This window comes from Lampetra planeri, chromosome 20, assembly GCF_965212315.1.
Source record: "Lampetra planeri chromosome 20, kcLamPlan1.2.h2, whole genome shotgun sequence".
NCBI classification, from domain to species: Eukaryota; Metazoa; Chordata; class Hyperoartia; order Petromyzontiformes; family Petromyzontidae; genus Lampetra; species Lampetra planeri.
The window spans coordinates 4,647,748-4,670,305 of record NC_136126.1 but is presented as its reverse complement, the minus strand read 5'-3'; the positions used below and the strand labels follow the sequence as shown (position 1 = coordinate 4,670,305).

The window sequence follows — 22,558 nt, the reverse complement described above, 5'->3', positions numbered from 1 at the left end:
CGCGTGTGCCCCAGCTTGTGCATCTCAAAAGTGCCTCTGTACGGGGTCGCTTCCACCAACAGGTGGCATTCCCACGCTGCGAGGAGACATTGGCGCAGGGTCTTGCCGACGCCCACTTACGGACGAAATGCAGAAACGCGCAGCATCGCGAACTTTGAAACCCTTTTAGGGGGAGCGCAATGGGCACTCCGTAGAGGCGATCAACAGGCGCACAATGCCAACCCCGAGTGGACATTCCGCTAGTGAAAGGATTCGCTCCATCCTCCCGTCGCAATTCGATGAATTGGCCACGATTTGGGTTCACGAACAACACTATAAATTGAATTCCCATAGGCTATCACGAGCAACAGTATAATGCGTTTATGTTGTGGGTTAGATCGTGAAGGCGTTATGTCAATGCGGTGTTCAACTGTCGCGGGATAATAGGGAGAACATGTCGCGGATAATAGGAGTGTTCGCGGACTACTCACATCTCTCGCGGACAAAAGGAATAGCGCGCAATAGGGTCAGGGATTAGAGCAGCAGCAGCAGCAGCAGAGATCGCTGTTGAGTGTAACGTCACAGGAGATGAGTGGCGCTCACGTGGTCCCTGTGCAGGCTGACTGGCTGCCCGGCCGGCCAGCTGCCCGGGTACCCGCCGTATGGGAGACAGGGCGGGGAGACTGCCTGGAAAGGTTCTGCATGGGCAGCTGACGAAAGATGCGCGGTGCAGCGAGGGATGATGGGTCATGGGTGGGTTAGAGCGAAGGTTGCCGGGATTTGAACACGCATGAGAATGGGAAGGGTGGGGGTGGTGATGATTGATGATCATTGGTGATGATGGTGAAATGTAAAAGTGTTGTTGATGAGGATGTAAGTGGAATTACTTATGATTCATAATACACGTTTTTGGGTTAGAGCGCGTTATTTACGTGTCGTAACCCTCCACCACCCGATACGGCCAATCAGTAAAAAAAGTGTCACGTTCATTGGTCATTAGCGTTGTTTATTATGTAAATGTAATTTATTGTTTGTGATGATATTTCACGAAATTTTGTTTTTGATGATATTTAAAAGAGTTGTTTTTTATGATGATTATTTAAGATATTGTTTGAAGGATGGTGTAAATGCAATTCACGACAATGCTGATGACGATGACGACGACGACGATGATTATATTGAAGATAGCAGCTGTGTTATTGATTCATGATGATAATTGGGCTCTTCATGAATGATCATCAACTTGTGAGCGAGGCAGCAGACAACATCGTTGATTCTAGAGAGCCCGAGAGAGGGGGGTGGGTGCCGAGCGGTGTCGAGCGGGCGGGAGGAGGAGGAGGCAAAGCACAGCACAGGGGAGGAGGTGGAGCACTGGAGAGCGTGGAACGAGGATCGAGAATTTGAGAGGGAGGGGGACACGTTGCACTCTGCTCGGCCCGCCCGCGTCTCCACACTCCCCTCCGCACCTCTCCCCATCTCGCCTCGTCTCATTCAACCCAACCCCCCACCTCTCCCCTCCTCTCTCCCCATCCTCGCCTCGCCTCATTCACCGCCACCACCACCACCGCCGCCGCCGCTTCTCGCTCCGAGCAACTCCACATGGCGCACACGCGTAGCACCGCGCCGCGCCTCCCCATCTCGCTCCGCCGACGGCGGCGGCTCCACCACCATCATCACCACGGTCAGCATCAGCAGCAGAGCACGGCGGCGATGATGGCAATGACGACGACGACGACCACGGCGGCGATGCTGCTGCTGCTGTTCTGCCAGGGCGTCCTCTCGGCCATGGACGAATGCTACGACGACGAGGGACGGCCGCAGCGGTGCCTTCCCGAGTTCGTGAACGCGGCTTTCAACGTGACGGTGGAGTCGACGAACACGTGCGGTTCGCCCGCCGAGGAGTACTGCGTGCAGACTGGGGTGACGGGCGTCACCAAGTCGTGCCACGTGTGCGACGCGAGCGACGCGCGCCTCCACCACAACGCCACGTTCCTGACGGACTTCAACAACCAGGACGACACGACTTGGTGGCAGAGCCCCACCATGCTTCGCGGGGTGCAGTACCCCAAGGCCATAAACCTGACGCTGCGTCTGGGTGAGAGCACGAGGCGTGCAGGGTTGGGGAGGGAGGTACCTGCTGGAGGTGATGGTGATGATGATGATGCTGCTGCTGGTGGTGGTGGTGATGGGGGTGATGATGGTGCTAGTGACGTTGATGCTAATGATGATGGTGGTGGTGATAGTGCTGATGGTGATTATGCTGGTGATAGCGGTGGTGATGATTCTGGTGGTGATGGTGGTGATGATGATGATGATGCTAGTGACGTTGATGCTAATGATGATGGTGGTGGTGATAGTGCTGATGGTGATTATGCTGGTGATAGCGGTGGTGATGATTCTGGTGGTGATGGTGGTGATGATGATGATGATGCTAGTGACGTTGATGCTGATGGTGGTGGTGGTGGTGATAGTGCTGATGGTGATTATGCTGGTGATAGCGGTGGTGATGATTCTGGTGGTGGTGATGATGGTGCTGTTGGCGTTGAAGCTGCTGCAAGTGCTACCGATGATGGTGGTGATAGTTGTCTTCTTGATGGTGTTGGTGGTGAAACACGTGATGCATGCTGGTGCTAATTGTGCCGGTGATGCGTTTTGATGGTGGTGGTGCTGCTGCTGGTGGTGGTCATGGCGATGTTGATTTGTGTTGGTGCTGACGGTGTGGACGCTTCTTTCAGCGACGATAACTTCTCGTTGAGAATATTCGTTGTTTGAATATCCTGCAGGGTAGTATTGGTTAGGGGGCTATCGTGGTACAAGCTGCCGAATAGAGTAACAGGGCGTGGAGTGTGTCATTCTGCTCGGTCGAGTGAGGTTCGAACCGGGTCAGGGATTGATGCACGGCAGTCCCGTTTCCCCTGCAGTCGGATAAGTCCCTTTCACGATGATGATGATGATGCTTTAAAACCCCTGAAAAGCAGTCAAGCAGCCGGTAAACCCCCCGGCCTGGGGTAAGACAACACCACAAAGCATCGTGTAACTCAACAGCCAGAGCCACGCCGTGCCAAGCACTGCCCTCGGCTGAGACACAAGGGGATTTAAGGGGGCCCACGGGTCAACGGTGCACACAGACCGCTATGTTGCAAGCCGACCCGCAGAGCAAGTCGTGGGGAGGGACTGCATCCGCCGCCACGCGATTAACCCCCTCGCCCGCTCTCCTCCTCCTCCTCGCTTGCATGCGTGGAAGATCATGCGTCCATACCCTGCCTTGCTCGCGAGGTCCCTTGATCCCCCGAGGAGGGGAGTAGAGAGAGAGTTGGGGGTGCTGCTTGCGATGGAACGCGTGTCGCTTGTGTGGTTTGTTGCGCACTGCGCGCGTGTGTGTGACAGCCCTCTGTGTCAATCCGCTGCTGGATCAGGGTCTGTTCCCTACACCGCGCTTGCTGGCCGCGAGGGTTATTTGGACCCATCGTTTGACCCCCCGTACGCTGGTCAGTTCGAGTTGGTGTCGGCGGGGAACATCGATCGCGGGCGCACAGAAGTGCAGTACAACAATGGCTATTTGTGGCCGTGCCTCTTATGTTAACAACCACAGCTGGTGTATGCCCCATAGCGAGCACTAGCCAGGCTCAAACCTCAGCGTGGCTTGGGAGAGCCGACCAGCGGAGACGTCGGCGCATCACCAACCTTGCGAATTCGCTTCTTGGGGGAGGGGGGGGGGGGACCCCCCGGACCCCCGGGAGGGGGGGGGGGCCCGACTTAAATTTCGTGCTTTTTGAAGACAACTCCACGGTGTGGATGATGTGGTCGTCGTCGTTGTGTTTTTTTTGGCCTGGTCGTTTCCAGGCACCGCCCTGCACAATGAACGCACTCGCTTGTTCCGCTGGCAAAGAGAAAAGCGTTGACCTCGAAGGATGAGAGCGAGCGAGAGAGACCTCCTGTTGGCAACGAGAAGAGAGGGAATCGTCGCCATTCTCTGAATTAGTGTCAGGAATGCACAAGTGCGCCCGTGTGTGTACAGTGGATAGATCGCGATTATTCCGGCTTTGTTCATCATGACGATAGCGCATTCATTTACTGTCCAGCCCTTTTTTTTGTGTGTTATCCATACTTCACGGCGCTAGGCTGTCCCGGGTTGGTTACACGTGGGTGTGTGGGTGTGTGTGTGTGGGTTTGGGAGGTTCCGTGACCGGGTCCTGGTTCCACTCGCCACTGACGGCAGCCGTCGCCCGGGCTGGTTCATGACGCAGTGTGCGTGCCAAGAAGCCACAATCAGAATCTGCATTCCTACTGGAGGAATCCTATGAGCTGTAAAGTTCTTTTCGTTTCACAGATGTTCACCACCCTCCCCCCACTCCACGCTCCATGTCTCTCATCAGTCTAATCGTAATCGTATTATATTGTGTGCCGAGGGGAGGGAGGGTGGATCCCACCCCTAGGTTTTTATGCCGATGTTACGGTTGCTGCGGTAGCATTTTCTCTCTCTCTCCCTTTCTGTTCACGCGAAACGCCCTTGACTCTCGAAGTGCGATGAGATCTGGGGCGTCCGGTGTGGCGAGGATGATGACAATGAAAGCTGCAATAGCCAAAATATATTTTAAAAAATCATCGATTATGATCGCGTCGACGATACGGGTCTGGCAGCTAAAAGTCCCAAAACGCGTCGAGAACGCCTAGTCGTGTTCCTCGGGATCTTATGTATTAATTTTCAAACAAGCAAACAAAAATCTCCCAACGCACATTTGCTGTGCCCACTGGCTTCTCCCAGTGGCCAGGATTCGATGAGCTGGGGTCTGCAGGGGGTGGGAAGCCGAGGAATGTTTCTCTCTTCGACTTGGGTAGAGAGAGAGAGCGAGTGGGAGAGAGAGGGGGGGGGGTAAAAAAAAATCGTGGCTTCAGCACTTTTGTCATCAAAAGAAAGTTTCGTGGCTTGTCGCTCTGCGAGCCTCCCTCCCCCATCCACCCCCATCCACCCCCACACACATAGCCTCCTCCTCCTCCCCCACTGTGCCCCATGTAAGCTACGCTGCGCTACGAACCCCGCTCATGAGCAACACCTGTGACCAATTCTTTGTTGTGGTGTTTAAACATCAGGATTTGGGGAGACAAAGGCGGCCGGGCGTGGTGCTGGCTACCCACCCCCGCGTATGCCGTGCCGGACTTTATAGGTGCTCGCAAACAGTACTTGCCCCAACAGTCTGTTCAGGCTATATGGGGGAGGGGGGGTCTTTGTCTTTGTGCGGTAGTGCAACGGTCAACGCACTGCACTACCAACTCGGCTACCCGAGTTCGATTATTTGGATCAGTCCCGAGCCTCCCCTGGGTCGACTCAGCCTTGACTGATCATATGGTGCCGTGGCCGTATGGCAAACGTCAGACAAAAGCTACCGGGCGTGGTTTTGGCCACGGCATGCTGTCGTATATGGGCTAACAGCACTTTCCCCAACTGTTTGTGTGTTCAAATGAATGGGTGTTTGTCTTTGTTTGAATCAATGCGTGTGTGTTGAATGAATGAGTGAATTAATGCGTGTGTGTGTGTGTTGAATGCGTGACTGTGTGAGTGCTCAAATCACACTGCTCGCTATCTCGCCCCCTGATTTATGAGTTTAATTAAGCAGTTGCTTTGGTCCGATAGCTATCAGCTCCTAGGTCATGACTCAAAATTGACATATACTGTTGTACAGACACTTTAAAAATGCATATATAATCAACATCTTTTTTTAAAGTTGCATACCTTAAAATTATTTTTTTTTATACACATTTCTTTGCTACTCTGTGATCAGAAATCTATTCACACGCCAACTCACACGGCTACTCTTCTGAACCCCTTCACATTTTATAATTTCCTCAGCAGCCCACAATGTAAAGTTACACCCTCCAGATTAAAAGAAGGGTCATTGCTTAAACATCATCCGAATACTGTACTTATTATATTATGATGCTTAACTCGTGATGAATGTGATTCCATTTGTTCTTGTACATGTGTACCAGTGGTGTAGCGTGCTTGGCATGGGCCCTGGTGCAATACATTTAATTAGACCTGGTGCAGTTGCAAAACCTGCACACTCGATAGCTAAGCCACTGAACGTGCACTGCTGCCAACGCTTTCCCTGACTGTATTTTCTTTTTTTGTTGTCGAGTTGACCTTCGCGGAGTTGGTGGGTCGTTCACATGGGTTTTTTGTCACGTTTATTTAATTTTATTTCTCTTTTATCGGTTGACGGCCGAAGGTGGTTGACCCCGCGCACATTATGAATGCATGCTTCTGCATCACTCAGTGTCTAGGGGCAGGCAGGAATGCGAGGACATACATTAAACCGGGGACACACGGCGGCGGCGCAGAGACTTGAGAGAATGCAGGCAAGCGGAGAGAGAGAGAGGGAGCGATGGATGGATGACATCGCCTGCCCGCGTGTGTTTAATTCGCACACACAACGGGGAAGCAGCAGATGTGGCCAGGGGCAGGCGCGCAGGGATGGACGGATGATGGGAGGGCACTGCACTCTTCTTATCAGTAGGAGCACTGACACGAGGAGGGGCCGAAGCCGACTGTGTCCCCGCATTCCCCAGCAGATTGAGATTGACTCGTGATGATCACAGGCAAAACCCAACCCTCTCCACCTCGCCTATTCACAAATCTGACCGCGTTTGGTTCGTTCCACCGTTTTCCTTCGTTGTCTGGAGGTCAATGTTGTTTATCTTCTTAATGACCAGCTCTTAGTGTCTGTCTTCTTAACTGTAGGGAGAGGCTACAGAACCTCTTTGTAAATGTGTTTTGTACGTGTGATTCAATGGAGTTTGGCCATCCCATGGTCAAAGTTGGGGGCCTGCTGGATCAGCTGACACGATTATCACGGTTGGCTACGTACCGCGCGAAAGAAGTTCAACATACATACTTGGCGATTCCTCTGGCAAATTTGTGTTTCAGTTCTCACGCTCGAGGCGTTTCTCCTCCAACATTTCCATGTTCTCTTTAGTCCATCATCAAGCAGCTGTCTAGTTTTAGGGTGACCTCGAGTTTGCCTCCCTTCAATCCGTTTCTCGCCACGGTCGATTTCTCCACAGTTGTCTGTCTCTCTTCTAGGTACGTGCCCAAAACATTCCAACAGTCTGAGATTCGTCGACGTTACATCGGTCGATCTGGCGTTCCGAATCGCGCGAGCAAATAGCGGTTTGTTCTTTCGTTTTTGAAATCCACAGCAAGCGGCTCTCCTGGACATCTGTGAAAAATAGCTTAATCGCTCATCGGATTCCTCCACGATAAATAATGATTCTGATTCTGATCCCACGATTCAAATGTTTCCTTGTAGAAATCTATGCAGAATTAAAGAAGCGTGGGGGAAGCTAATTTGTGTCACTTTTATATCGCAAAGAGGACAATGCTAGTTTTGTAAAAAAAAACCCACATTATTTGCACTTGTGAGTCTTCAACGTTAAAATCAGTTAGTCTTTTATCAGTTACAGCCCACCCCACCATGTCCGTATCTGACTGTGCCTTGCAATGCTATCTCAATAAACCGGCAGCTCTTCACAATGAGAGTATTCTTTCTACTATCTGCACACGGTCCGTCTGACATGAGCACAAACAGATGTTTGCTTGCATGGGATTGTTGTGGTATTGTGTTGCTCAGCCGATTGTGAGCTACGGAAGACTCTTACCACTGGACGTCTGTGATAAAAGCTTCCATAGCTGATCGCATTTCTCCAGGATGTATAAAGACTCTCGGGACACGTGCTGTGCGTGCATACGCGGGATGACAGACGTTTAAATCACTGAGCGTTTAGAATCTGTGATATGTACACGAAGCCGTGCAGCATTTGGGGGGTGGAGAGGGGGGTGACAACCACAGCGTGTGGAAGCGGTGAATGCAATGATTGTAGAGGTGTGTGTGTGTGTTTTGTGTGACAAATATGACGAGAGGCCTATGGTGTTGTAATAATGGCATCGAAGGCATCGAATGGCGATAGCAGTCGAACATGAGAGAGGAGAAGAGCAGGTCTTGAGCAAGAACTTAGAAATTAGGGTATGGGGGGTGGGGGGGCCACTGGGACAGAGAGGGCAGCAGTGGAGAAGAAGTGGCCTGTGCGTTGAGTGTGGGTGGATTGGCAGTGTCGTGTTTCCGTTTCCATCGTTGCGTTGTAATTATTTATATTCTTTCGTAAGTCAGTAGTCCTGCCGTGAACCTTTGGGGAAAAATGATTGGCAGCACGACATGAGACTTTTCGATTTAAAGCTTTCGTGACTGCAGGGATTCATCTTCTTGGTTCTTTCGGTAAAGTCACGTAGAATGGAAATAATAAAATAATAAAAATAAAACATTATAAAATAATTCTCACGACGTTTCCCCCCTCCATCCCAGCTTAAATAGTCGCTCCAAGCCTGGAGTGTGTCATTCAGACTCTGTCTACTCGACAGACCTGCTCTCCACCTGAGGACGGCTGCTTGCGTTGTGGCCGAAACGTCGTGAGAATTATTTAATAATGTTAGATTTTTATTATTTTATTATTTCCATTCTACGTGACTTTACCGAAAGAACCAAGAAGACATAAGACTTAATTCGTTTTATTATTATGACATGCTTTGCAAGCTAAAAATGTGTTCTTATTGAGAATAAAAACTAAATTCAATCGGCACCAGTGACCTGTACCGATGGTTGGCTATTATTGGTGGGTGTCGTGTAATCGCTGGCAAAGCTGGAGCGGCCATGTGCCTTTTGTGACATCTGCGCGCATTGGACTCGGTATGTGCGTTGGACTCTATATTTCGAGACGAAAAAAGGCACTCCGTGCTGAGATGGCAGCTTCCTCGGCAGGGCTGTAAAGCATGGGAGAGTTGTGGGCATTGTCAGGTTTTGTTGGAGCAATGCTTCTGTTTGTAACGAGCTGGACGGAGGCTGCGTGAACTCTGTAAACCCAATGCATTCACTGCCCTCCCATCAAAGTTCCAGCACTGCTGACAACAGCTGGGAATTAATGGTCCGTGTTCTTCCTAGGATGGGTGCAATAGACATCGTTTGTTCATACGTGTCCACTTATAAATCACCGACAAGGGAGGTTCATTTCAAAATTGGGGGTAAATATTTGCTGGCCCTTGAAAGCCCGACTGATAAACTTCCATTCGAATCCACGTTCCACACGTGCGCCCGAAATGCCCGGGGTCGGAAACGCACCAATAAGTCTTGTGAGTGGGGGGGGTGGGGGGGAAGGGACAAAGAACCACAAAATTAACAGAAGAGACGCGGCGAAATAAATCACGACTTTTGGGGTCGGCTTATAAAACGTCGAGGAACCTCCAGGCAGGTGGTGGATGTCAGCAGATTGTCGGAATGCCTTCAGTCTCCTCTCAGAATGGAATGTCGCTTCCTTCCTTTTTCTCACCAAAGGAGCCTCTGTTGAGATGGAAATTGGAGGCTATAGAAGGGCCCCTTCCACAGGTAAATGCATGGCTGTGGGTAATCGGGCTCCCTCTGATGCTTATCTCCCAGCTGGTAAAGTAAGCTAACCCCCCACCCCTCCGTTCCCTATCCACACCCAACCTCTGCCCAATCCACACACCTTTGTCCCCTTTGGAGTAAGCCGCCACCCTGTGACCGCCCCAGGTCGCATTGTGTTGGTAAACCCGCGCTAAATAAGGGGGCTGGGAATTGATTTGAACGGCGGCAATTACAAAGTATTGACAAATGCCCGAGAGTGAAGGTGCCTTGGGGCAAGAGTGCCTCTCATCCCCTCCCTTCCATTATCATCGGGGCCATGGTTTGACTAATTCACCTTTTTGTTTGTTTAAAGAGCCCCGCACGCGGTCTCTCCGCACCGTCTGTTGGGACACTTTGCAGCCGCCAAAGGATCTCGCCCGTAGTGGTCATTAGCGGCTGCCTGATAACGGGAAGATATATAATAGGCAGGATTTTTTTTTTTAAAAGAGGCGTTTTATTGGTGTTCTTCAATTTACCCGGGCTTCTCAAAGTCCTTCGGGCTAAAATTTGGCCTCCCAACGATGAAATGCGTTAATCTGCTTTGAATAAGGGCTATATTGACCAAACTGTCAGCTTACCTGTAGATTCTTCCATCATGAGGCTGTATTAATGACCAACGTGGAGATTTTATTTTGTCTATACACAGCTGGAAACGTAGTCTCGTAATATTTTGGCCAAAAGTTGTTTTGTACTGTTAAAGTCATTGAGAACTGGAACACTGTTAACATTATTGTTCAAGTCTAATACTGTAACTTTTTCTTCTTGGTTCTTTCGGTAAAGTCACGTAGAAGGGAAATAATAAAATAATAAAAATAAAACATGATAAAATTTTATCATGTCACGAAAGCTTTAAATCAAAATGTACTGTAATTTATATATACGAATAATGAACGAGGCCATGAAAGTGAATTTTACATTATTTCTGTACAATAATTAGTGAGGTCATCATTACCTTTCTCTAACTAAGAACGAATGAGGTAGGAGCATATCAAACCAGGCTATGGTATTTTTTACGCAGCCGTTTAAAAAGTTTGACCTGTCTAAGTAAGCACGACCTATGCACATCCAGCGATAATTATGTCCGGGAGAGATAGCCAACTCCAACAGGCCGTGGAGTGTGAAGACTCTTCGTGTGAGAGTGGGGGTGGTATTAGAGTCCTGTTACGACTTGTCCTTGTAAATATTGCAGCAGCCAGTGAGCTAGGTTGGCACACAGCCTCATCATCCTCCTCCTCTCCTCTGCGAGTGCCGCAGAGGAGCGCGTTCCTAGCGTGCGCGTGCCCCAACCCCATCACACGGGGAGGTGGCACGCACGCACGCACGCATGGCCCATGAGACATTAACCCTGCGAATTCAACGTGGCCAAGGATTTATTTCGCCCAATTCTGTCTTGGTCGGCAACCCAAAATATATTCACCATTGGAACCTCATTTGCCAGTAAAAAATATGATAATTGGTTTTTTTTAACCCTTCTATCTGGCAACAAAACTTACAGTGCATACATTACCAGAGTTGTGTTTTTTGTTTGCATTATGACTGCAGGTATTGTGGTCTATGCAAACATGACTCCTTGTAAAAAAAAGGTGTCAGTTTTGTTGCCAGATAGAAGGGTAAAAAAACAATTGCCAAAATATATTTTCGTACCCGGCAGACCACGTCCAGTATACCTTTCGCGGTTGCTCAGGTGGAGCGGCGGTACAATTGGTGGAGCGCTGTTATAAACCCGGCTGCGCGAATTTGATTACCTGCCAACGGTTAACATTGGAGGCAATAATTTTAGAATCGGTGCACCCCTCTCCCGTGTACCCTCTTCGCTGTACCATACTTCACCACTCTGCACTGATCAGAGTGGTCAAGAATGGTAAAAAGAAAACCCACAATGACTAGCATGGTGGTGAGGAGGCCTTCAGCCATTGGTGGCATGAGCATGGCTACAATAGTTTAGAATATTCCTGGTAGCAACGAGTCGCGTTCCTATTTCAATCCGCCAACGATCCTGGAAGGATTCGGTGATAAATTAAGTGTTGTCCGTGACCTTTAACAAAGCCGGTAGTGGCTTTGCCCAGGTAATTACCGATGAGGTTAATTGTTATTTTTGCAACGCTGCACCCACATTCCACCTGCCTCGCTCTGACGAATGTGCCCGCATTCCCTCTGCTCACCCCAATCAGTTCCTTAGACACGAACAACTTCTCCTCTGTCAGGCCGTGATGGGTTGATAGAGTGGTCAGTCTGTGATCAATAGGGCCACGCTCTGCTGTAGTGGCACGGTAGCATGTCAACTCTGAGCACACCTGTAAATCCACTGCTGGATGACTGCCTCCATGCCGTGTGGGTTATTTGACTAGTTAACAACGGGTTAGTGAATGGGGTGGGGGGGATGAGACCATAGACAATTAAGCATAGAAGTACAGTACAACTTTTGATTTTTCTACACTGGCCGTCTGATGTCAATGTAGCCCTGCAGCAGCTTGCAACACTAAACTATTTTTTATTATACCAGCTAAGGCCCACTGAGCTATACAGCTCTTTTTCAGAAGCCACCTAGCCACAAATGATAGCTCAACGAAGTGAATTATCACGTGGAAATTTAAAGCAGCCAAATACTCTAAGCGCGTGTTTCTAAATGTGGAGGGGGAAAACCGGTGGACCCAGAGAAAAACCCTCGCGACAACTCGAAATATACAGAAAGCGTCAGGGTCGGGATTGAATCCACGACCTACTGTATACCAAACACGGTAGTTGACATGTCGCCACCGCAGCACCCACAAACTTAATTTATGCACGGCGGTCGCCCATCCAAGCACTACGCCGGCTCAACCCTGCTGAGCTTCCGAGACCTGACCGAGATAATGGGCCAGTAGAGGGGCAGTCTGCCTGAAAGCAGACAGCTTGTGCCCCACTTGCAAGGCAGGTCCCACGCCCCACGTCCTCGTGCCAATGTTGTAGCTCTCCGATGTGTTCTGCCGGGGGTTTGTACCGTGGCATAAAATCTGAAGTTTCGCTCCGCATGCTGGGGGAGCTTCTTCAGATCTGCCCCCCCCCTCCCCAAGAAACTCTCAGGACGCGGTGCGAAACGTCGTTAGCGCAGAGGGGGTGCATCGTTCCGAACAGCACGTGGTAAAACTTGTAAATTGCATCGGACGGCTATAACAGCACAACTGCAAAGCCCCATGCATAGTAGTAGCACCGCTTGCTTTGCCTCGATTTTGTGTGTTTTTTACATAATTTCACCCTGCTCTCCTCTCAGCCGCTACCCAATACGATCTTGCAGCACGAAGTCACGTGGCACAGGGGTGGAGGAGGAGGTGGGGTGGCAAGCCTCCCTCCCTCCCTCAGGCTCGGCTACATTCCTGAGCAGCACGACTGCTGAGATTCCTACTCGCCAAACCTGCTCGTGTCGCCGTGAAGAGGTGGGGGGTGGGTTTTCTTCTTCCGTGCAGTGATGGGAGGTACAGGGGATGAGGGGTGTATGTGTGAGGGCGAGATGGAGTGCATCTTTAGGTCGTAGGTGCTTTTTGAGAAGACAAGGCCAGTGTAGTCTTTAAAATGTGTGACACGTACACTTCGGGGCAGTTTTGGGGTTCCAATTCTTGTTTTTTTTTGGTAAAGTCACGTAGATATGTTCAAAGAAAATAACAAAAAACTACGACGTTTCGATCGCAACACAAGCGATCGAAACGTCGTAGATTTCTCCTGATGACGACCGCTTGTGTTGCGATCGAAACGTCGTAGCTTTTTGTTATTTTCTTTGAACCTATCTACGTGACTTTACCGAAAGATCCAAGAATATGAATTCCTGCAGTCAAGTCAAGATTTAGTTTTGGGGTTGTTGGTTTTTTGTAAACGCGTTTTTTTTTAAAGGAATGGCCCGAGAAATGGTGTCCCATACTCTTAGGTTTTTTCGGTAAAGTCACGTAGGTAAAAAAATAAAAAATAAAATAATAGACAAATGGTGTCCCCCCCTGTTCGGAGATTTTAATCACGTTGTTGTAGAACTGACAACGTACACGTCAACATTGCCCCCTGGGATGACTTCCACAGCGCTGCGACCTCAACGTTGCTGGCAGTTGCAACAAATTGGGCCGCCTCGCATTCGACGGTTTAGAAAAAAAAAACTAAACTAAAGTATTCTCACAACAACGCGGCCCGTCTGATGTATCGATTGCTTTCAGAAAACATGGGGTCATGTATGGAGTGAGTTGGTGATTTTGACACGCACACACGACTTGTACCACCGCCCCCCAGGCACGGGTGAAAATGCAATTTTGTCAGAGTATGTCCGACACCATAGTTTTTTTTAAACTAACATTTCTCCCTCCACAAGAAAGGTGGATGAATTCGAGATTTGAAGTTTTCGTGACTGCAAGGATCCATACTCTTTGGTTCTTTCGGTAAAATCACGTATGTGAAAATAATAAGAAAATAAAATCAAAAGTGAAAACAACTAAATGGTGGACGAATCCATTGAATAATCTTGCCGATGATTACCCATATGTTTTAGAGTGCTTGCAATGTGCATCCAAAGTTGTGCAACTGCCCAGTAGTAGTGGTATTTGCCACAAAACAGTGAGAGAAGTTCTACATGCATACGTAACAAAGACATGCAGTGTGAGGGCAATGTTTAAATTAGCGACATTCTGACACTCATCCTGATCATATATCCATGGCTAATCCTAACCCCATGCCGAATGAGTTGAGAAGCTACGTGGCCTGGTACCGTGGTCCGTTATGAAGTCTATTTACCAGCAGGTGCTGTGGTTGGTTTCTACCTTTTTTTCTCAAGCAAGCTTGGTTGAAGATGGACTTTGGGTGTGGTGGAGGGTTTGTAGCTAGGTTCGGCCAATCGCGGTATTGGGCATGATTTATGTCCTCAACTGCCCTTGCACATTGTGCGGTTGTGTGATGGGGGGAAAAAAAAAGATTAAAATACTTTTGTGAAAACCAATCCGCGATTACCTCACTCGGCTGTGTCGCCCAGTTTCGACATTTTGCGGGGCACAGCGTCAAACACGGCGACGGATCAGAATTCAATTCCCACAAACCGCGTTGCTTTTTTAAATTATTTCGACCGCTTCGAGGTGAGCGTTTCGCTCCCTTGCAGTGAAGGTCGCCTCGTTTTAATTTTTGAGCGGCAGAAAGCGGCACACATTCTCCCCCCCCCTCTCCCAACAGCAGCTTTACCCCACCGAGCTTTTGATTTATTTATTGTTATTTTTTTCTTTTTGAAAAAATAAAGAGAAACGCACTGCTGTGCAAACACGTCGCACAAAAAGGCCACGAGTACCCCCCCACCACACCAGCACACACCCCGAGAGAAACTGGAGCCACAAAAGAAAACAATCAATTTCCCCATCGTAGTAATATCTTTTAAAACGTCTCGCCCCACACCTTCTCCCCACACACCCGGGGGCCCCCCTGTCCGAGATAAGTGTGCGAGTGTGCCAGTGTGCAGGTGGCAATGCAAGATGATTAAAACGCGTGATGCAACAAGGGGCTTGAGACGCATTTTGTTTTACAGAGATTTTGTGGGAGGATAAGTGGAGAGGGGGGGCGGATGGCTGTATCTGCATTGTGTGGCTCGTGTAAGTAAAACAACGCCAGCAGCAGGTTTCCGACTCTATCGCGACGCAAACCTCACTTGGCTGATGTAGGGTGGGGGAAACACAAAAAAAGACAACTTGAAAGAACCGATAACGACAACAATTCTCACTCAAAGATAATACTTTGTGGACCTGTAAAGAAAGCAAATGTTTTTTGTGCTCAAGTTGACCATATCGCTTGTGAAATTGCCCTTCTCTGATCTTGCATCTTCTTGAGATTCTCACGTACCGTATTCCCTCAGGTTGCATTAATTCACTCCATGGAAATTCGATTAATCTTTGCAATTAAATAAATCGCTGATCCTGATTTAACACAATATTTGTTTAACAACGCAGTTGACGTAGCAGCCTCTGGTGGCTGCAAGTGATCGCGTAGCCCGAATTTCCATTCAAATCACACGGAAACAAAAACATCGAATCTTTCACAACCCTTTCATCGCTGATATCGTGAGCTTAACCAATGTGGAATCGACTGACGGGCAGTCCGATGCATCGTTACAATCAGTTGCCATTTGGCTACACTCGTCGAGTGGCGGTGAACGATTCGAGAACTCTCTCGCCCGGTTCAGGTGTGCCAGGCCCACACCAATTCATTCTGTGGCCCTGACCCCCCCCCCCCACAAGGGCCTCCCTTTGGCACGGCCCCACGTGTAGGGAACCATTTACCTATGATAGGTGAGGGGGTGTGAGATCGCTCCACCTGGATCTGTCACAGCGACAGCCGATGCTGCAGCAGACGGGCGTGCATTGAGATGAGATTGTGGGCAAATTATTAGGGCATTATTTAGTCGGGGTTATTCTCTGTTCTCCCCGTCGTCTTTTGTTCGTGACAGCGCAGTCCAAGAGGTGCGCGGATCCGGCTTTTGATCGGCGGCGGCAGAGGGCCTTGCAGATACGCCGGGGCCCGCCTCTTGTCGGCCGCTCTTGTAACTTTCTGTGTTTCCATGTTTTTGCGATCGTTGTCAGCCCTCGGCTCCGTTCTCACCCGCCTAGACCGGTTCCGATCATCAAAGCCTCGGGATTTCTCTTCCCAGCGAGCTGCCCCGGCGTGCACGCGCACCGCTCGGCACATCACAGGAGCGCTATCTGTCGCTTGCGTCCCTTTTTGCACCCCCACCGCCCGCCGCCGCTCCGTGCGACGGAGCTTTTGTTGCTCTACCAGCGATCGCGATGGGACCCCCTTTTTCTCCCCCCCCCCCTCTCTCTCTGTCGTCGGAATGAGGTGGCGCGACTACGGTGGAAACTCGACCTGCGAGGTCGCGAGCACCGCGGCGTGAGACGCGGAGTTTGCCGTTTCGATCATCCGTTTCGGGGAGGTGGGGTTGGTGGTGGTGGTGGCAAGCGACCGGCGGGGTTTATTTGTTTGTTGGCCTCTACTGCTACTCGCAGCGACAACGACGACCGCAAAAGAGAGGGGGGTGGGGTGGGGGGAAAACGGGGCCTTCGGAGGCCAAGCCAAATGGGATGGCGCCTGATGTTAACACGGCTTGTTTGCAAGGATAGGATCGGGTTGCTTGCTGCTCTGCTGCCTACTGTCTGCGGGCGTGCAACACAAACCAGCTGCCCCTGACTGCTCTCCCCTCCTCCTCCCCACTCTGTGCTGGGCTTGTATAGCAGCGTGCTAATGTAGGGGTGACAAGAAGATCGACCCGCGTAACCTTGGGAGTTGACTGGGGTCGCGCTAATTGAATGAAATGCGGCGACGCACATTCGTCTCTCTCTCGACGTCTCCCCAGTTCCTCTGCTCAAAGGCAGATCCGTGGCTCAAGCGCCACTCGGCGCGCGTCCGCTTCTCAGAATCACAATCTTTGTTTATACCGGAGGAATCCGATGATCTGTAAAGCTCTTTTTCACTTCTGCAACCATCTGCACCTACACAACACTCCGAGCTCTGGAGGTTCCTGGCGGATTCAGTCGGGAAAGATGGTTGAGGTGGTTTCCCCATTGTTATCCTTGTTGTGCTGTACTTCTATGCTTGCACTTTTTCTTTGCTGCCTGCCTTCACCAGCCCCCACGTTGACTAGTGCGGTGAAGTATTGTCAAACGGCCCACGAAGCTTGGAGGGCCCTCATCCAACAGGGGATTGACAACCGTGCCATGCGCGTACGACGCATATACTTAATTCTGCACGTTAATTAAAATCACTTTATCACCGTAACAAGGGAACGAGAGGTTATCGTCGGCGTACAGTTCTGCCTGAGCGTGTCTCGTATAAGAGGTTTTCTTTTTAGTCCGTCCGTCAGTCTGAGCCGCCACCCCGCCCTTTCGCCTCCCTCATCCCCCAGCTGCTTGGAACGGCCTCACCTCCCCCAGCCAGCAGATGTGTGTCACGTGCAGATCATCGCCTCGCTACAGGGGCGGAGGGGATGGGGAGGGCACTTGGGAACACCTGGCCAAGCCTGGCACGGCTGCCTGCATAGCCAGCTCAAGGTTTACATTGAACTGCCCAACTCCAGCATCAATACCGCAGCATGAGGCATTGGTCAGAGAGCTCTCCTCTGCAGGAGCTGTTTCCTTAGAGTAGACGATCGTGCTGTGTGTGTGAATGTGAAATGCACCTGTGCGCTTGTGGACACTGCCCACAGAATGGGCTGTGAGAAAGGAATTTTTGCAGATTTTTTGCAGTCTTCGCCGAATCAGATATTATAGCTGCCCCATCTGTTTTCGGGTCGCACCACTTGTGGCCACGATGTTGGACGTTTTGCTCGACCATGCTGGGAAGCTTCTGCAGGAACTAACGTCATTTCCTGAAGAAACTGGGAGCACATGGAGCGAAACGTTGGACGCCATGCCGAACTACACACGGCTGTGCGTTAGTCAGGCAGTCTTAAATGTAAAAAAACGAGCAACAGGGAGTGGCCATTTTCAGTTGAACTTGTCACTTCTACCGGTGACTCATCTCGCTTCACGAATGATATTTTCCACAAACTCAATGCACTCCATTGAGCATCAACATTGCAAGTCTTTCCCCCCCCCCTCCCAAAGTGATGCATCTGCGAAATTAATAATCCAAGCTTACAAGTCTGCATGAACTATTTACGGAGCCTGGATCTGAATGGGAAAGACGCTTGCCAAAAGCGGCAAGGCAACAGGTTGGCCTCGGTGAGAGGGTGGGATGGTGGGTGGCGGATGTTGCCGAGCGAGAGCCATCGCGAGCTTTTTCCGAGGATGTCGCGGTCTGCGATCACCCCGCCGCCGCCGCCTGTGTGGGTGGAGTACAGGACACGCGCCAAGGCACACTCCGCGCTCTCGCCTCTCCCCCTTGCCTGGCTGCCTCCCCCTGCCTGGCTGCCTGCTTTCACGTCTCTCTCGTTTTTCATTCTGAGCACCTGCAGACGTCAAGCTTGGACGTGCGCTGCAGGAGCGCGACCGTGAACACGCGCGTGTGAGTGCGAGCGAGTGTGTGCGTGTGTTTTTTAGAAGTGCTTCTATAACACGCGCACGTACCCCCCCCCCCCCACGTGCGCGTGCATGCTTACAAACGCACGCGGGTGTGTGTGCGTATAAGGAGCGCAAGCGTGCAGACCGACACGGGTTTACTTTGTTTATTTTTGTTTTAACCAGGTGAAAACTCGAGAGGCCAGGGGAGTCTAAATTTGCAAGGGTGACGTGTGCTCGAGCTTTAGGAGCGGATGCATCCGCGCGCACGCACATGGATGGGTGTTTTTTGTGAAAGCAGGCACGTGCGCATGCACACCGGTGTGTGAGGGGTGCGCACATGGGCCGTGTGTTCAACGCAGCGACGTAAAAATGCATCGATTCGTCGTTCAACGTCGATGATCAGCTCGCGATACGCAAAACAAATCGCATGAGATTGATGTGTTTTTTTTCTATTCACATGTTATGTGCAATGGGTTTTTTGTGAACCCTGCATGCTCTTGAGGCCGTTACTATAAATCACCATAATCGTAAATAATAATATGTTTTTTTTCAACGAATCTTGACCCCTAAGTTCAGAGGATTCGTTGAACCATCCGGAGTTTGAGGGTAGGGTGAGAAAGAACCATTGCAATCCGAGTGTGCGCTCGCCCAGAATACCAACAAAGCACGTGGTGATTGTGGTTGTAGTGATTCGCCCCTTTGCAGGGTCACTAAGAATTAACGATTAATTAAATGTCATGACCTCTTGTGGCTATAGGGGTCATGTGAACCTATTACATTCCTCGTATAGGAATTTCGAGACGTCGATTCGTACACGATGTATCGATTCATGTACAGGTAGTCCCCGACTTACGACATTTCGATCTTACGATGGCGATAGCGAAAAGACAAAATTGATAAATATTTCACATTTCGCGCGGCAGGCAAACGTAGCAGCGTACGAGGTACGACGCTGTACGTTGGGACGCTGCCGGGATGTTACTGAACGCATCTCCCGCCTTGTGTGGTGATGCCTCACTCTCACCAGCGGTCGACGAAGTTAAGTTGTCTCGGTGGTCAATGCATGTTAAAAGTTTTTATAGCAGATATGAATGTTTCCTGAAAAAATGTTGTATTAAATTGCAGTTCACATAGGTAGGCTAAGAATTTACCTTGTTTTTTTACCTTAAATTTCACTGTGTAATACAGTATTGTAATGAATAAATACATACAGTATATAGTTTATACAGTACGGTACTGTAAATTGCTCTGTTTTGCTAAATTATCACCATTCTTTAAGACTCCTGGGTAGGCTAGGCCGTCTTCGACTTACGATGGGGTCGTCGTAACGCATCTCCATCGTAAGTCGGGGACTACCTGTATTCTGTTTGATTATTTTTTGTAAACACTTCATTCCACACATATAGTGGCTTCAATACTTTTAATTGTAAATTTGCTTACAGAACGAGATGCTTTGCTTGTTATTGTTATAAGCTCAAAGCATATTCACAAATCTAAGGATCCCAGGCACATTCCTAAAGGGTTGTTCCAGTGACACATTAGATGCTCCGATGCGGGTATTCCCACGGCCTATACAAATGGACTCAAGTTGTGCTGGGACATTCTGGGTATGACGAGTCACGGTTTGTTTCCTATCCCCCTACACTTAAAATAAAATGTATGGCTCCTCCGTGTCACTCCCATTATTTTTCTCCTCCTCCTCCTCCTCCCATCCCAAGGCCAGAAAGAGGGATAATGAGTTGCATCCGTAATAACGTTTAATGTATAGTTGGGTGAGATTCTGCTTCCATCTTATTTCTTTAGACATTTTCTGCCATTATTATTATTAATTACACGATGTAACACGATTTTTGTTTCTGGGTACTAGGTGTTATTTTTAAATTGCTTATGCCTCCAAAAGTATAGATAATGGCTATTATTCCCCACAAACTTTGCTTTTGTGACCAGGACTTTATGTGAAGGAATGACACAAATGCACACGTTTTCTCATTGAAAATAGGTACATTTCAAAATATCACTGTCGTGGTCACAAAAGCAAAGTTTGTGGCGAATATTAGCCGTTTTCTGTACTGTTGAGGCATACGCAATTAGGAAAGAACGCTTACTACCCAGGAATATTTTTGGTTTGTTACACAGTGTTAGTAAACAAAATCATGGCTCTGAAGTTTACTTAAGTGAGAGATGCCATTGACCACTCATCTCTTAGACACTCTGACCCCGTAATGCCACGCCTGTTCATATGAGGGCAGCCCGAGTGAACGCTTGTAGCTCCCTTACTTAAAGCGAACCAGGCGGCACAGCAAAAGCGGGCTACACGGCCTGGGCCGGAGTTTGCTTTGGCCTGGCAATTCTGCCATGGGAGTACATGGCAGAGCCCAGATTGCTAATCGGGCTTTGCCTGTGTTTGTGGGGATCGTGGCTCCACAGTTTGGAACAATAAGGGGTGGATGTGGTTTTGTGAAATATCACAGCACAAACCCTGCAGAGTAACACGTGCGTTCTCAATAAAGCCCCAGCATGTGTTGCAGATATTGCCCAGGACCATAAATCACAAGTCACACTGATGAAAACGACATACATTTTACAACAAATAAGATGAAAAATCTCATTGAAAAGTTGAAGAAAATAAAAACGTAACAAACCAGGATGTAAGGAGGTTTTTGGATAGTCAGTTGAAATCTGCAGCATCCTGATTAGCACTGTTGGCTACGTACGATGCTAAAGAAGTCCCACGTGCATGCATGTAAACAGCATTTATTTCCACAAGCCTTGACTCATGTGTTTTATTTTAAATGGGTGGTTTTCAAGTTTAACATTTAGTGGGAATCTCAGACTCATGACCAGACGGTTCACATTTGTCGGGTTTCTTTGAGGCGACGTCCCCTAACCCTCTCGTCTCGTTTCTTACAAATGCGTTTGATCGTGCTGCCAAAGGCACTGGTCCACAGACAGCCTTGCCCAAGACTATTAGGTCTGGAAGGACACATTGTACAATGTCGACTCAAGTGCGAGTGCACAGCTCCATTGCATGTGGCTTATTACACTAACATAAAAAAGTGAGCTTCTGAACCGATTTCCACAGTCACCTCTGACTAGCCCGGCTTAAATATTAAAGGTTGTAAAAAAAAAGTGCTAAGGTTAGTTATTAACTGGAGATTGTGGAGTCAGGCTGCTGAAACAAAAGTAGTTTTTTTTATTTAGTATTCGCAGAGTTAACATTTGTACGTGGCAGCTTGCCAACCTTTCCCCTCTGCCTCCCACCAGCGGGTTCTTTATGCGCGATGGGTCACGGGCGCCCGTCGTCGCCTGAACGTCGTTTTTAAATTCGGGATTCTTAGCATTGGCCAGGCGCTTGTTAATCTCGTGCTTGCTGCAGATGTGCAGGTGACATGCGACAAGGAGACAAACGTAAAGGTGTCGACATGCGTTGTCATTTCACGAAGCCCAAAATGGTAAATATGTACATTAAACCTACGGCGCGTTGAGACATTAGTGAAATGCGCCTTACACAAATGTAAATTGCCATTTTTTTAATGTAATGAATTGGCAAACCTTTGTCAATCTACTCCTGGGTGACTGCCTCCTCACTGTTGTCGATCTTGGGGGTTGTTCGGCCATACTTCACCGTACTGGTCAATGTGGATAAGTAAAGACAAAGGCCCAAAACCGCTTCGGACATTACTCGCCACTGATGGTGGCCAAGGTTGGAGGTCACGCACAGGTTGCCAGAATCATAGCCCAGTGCACTAACTGCTGTCCCTCTGCTCCCCTTTCTGTGATTATTATTCAGAAGTCATGACATAAAACTAATTGGTGCTGTGATGTATTTACTGAAGCATTTCCCTAAATTTGTTTCCCATCTTTAACAATTTCCCATTGAAACGCTCGTAGAATACGTGCGTAAAAATTGTCTGTCTTTTTTTAAACCTCCGTTTTTTCCGAGCGGCGGTTACGACAAAGATGGTTTCGAACTGTGATCACTTGTGGTGTATCTCGTTCCGTGGTTGGTACCACGATGTCCGACAATTTCACGTGTTGAGCGAGTTGCTGACGAAGATCCTCGGCACGTGCTGCGAAACGTCAAAACATAAATCCGACCGATGCCGCGGTACAACCCGAGAATGC

General features: G+C 49.2%; 1 protein-coding gene across 2 annotated transcripts in view; it reads left to right on the top strand.

Moving 5' to 3' along the window:
- Window positions 1-1,355: 1,355 nt before the first annotated feature.
- LAMC1 (laminin subunit gamma 1) overlaps window positions 1,356-22,558 on the top strand; it is a 115,412-nt gene continuing 94,209 nt past the window's right edge. Inside the window, exon 1 of one of the 2 annotated variants that reach the window (XM_078603322.1) lies at window positions 1,356-2,074. In XM_078603322.1, coding sequence (XP_078459448.1) covers window positions 1,579-2,074 — 496 coding nt within the window. In that variant the 5' untranslated portion in view covers window positions 1,356-1,578. The remainder of the gene's footprint in view (window positions 2,075-22,558) is intronic. The other variant, XM_078603321.1, reaches the window with a different exon arrangement.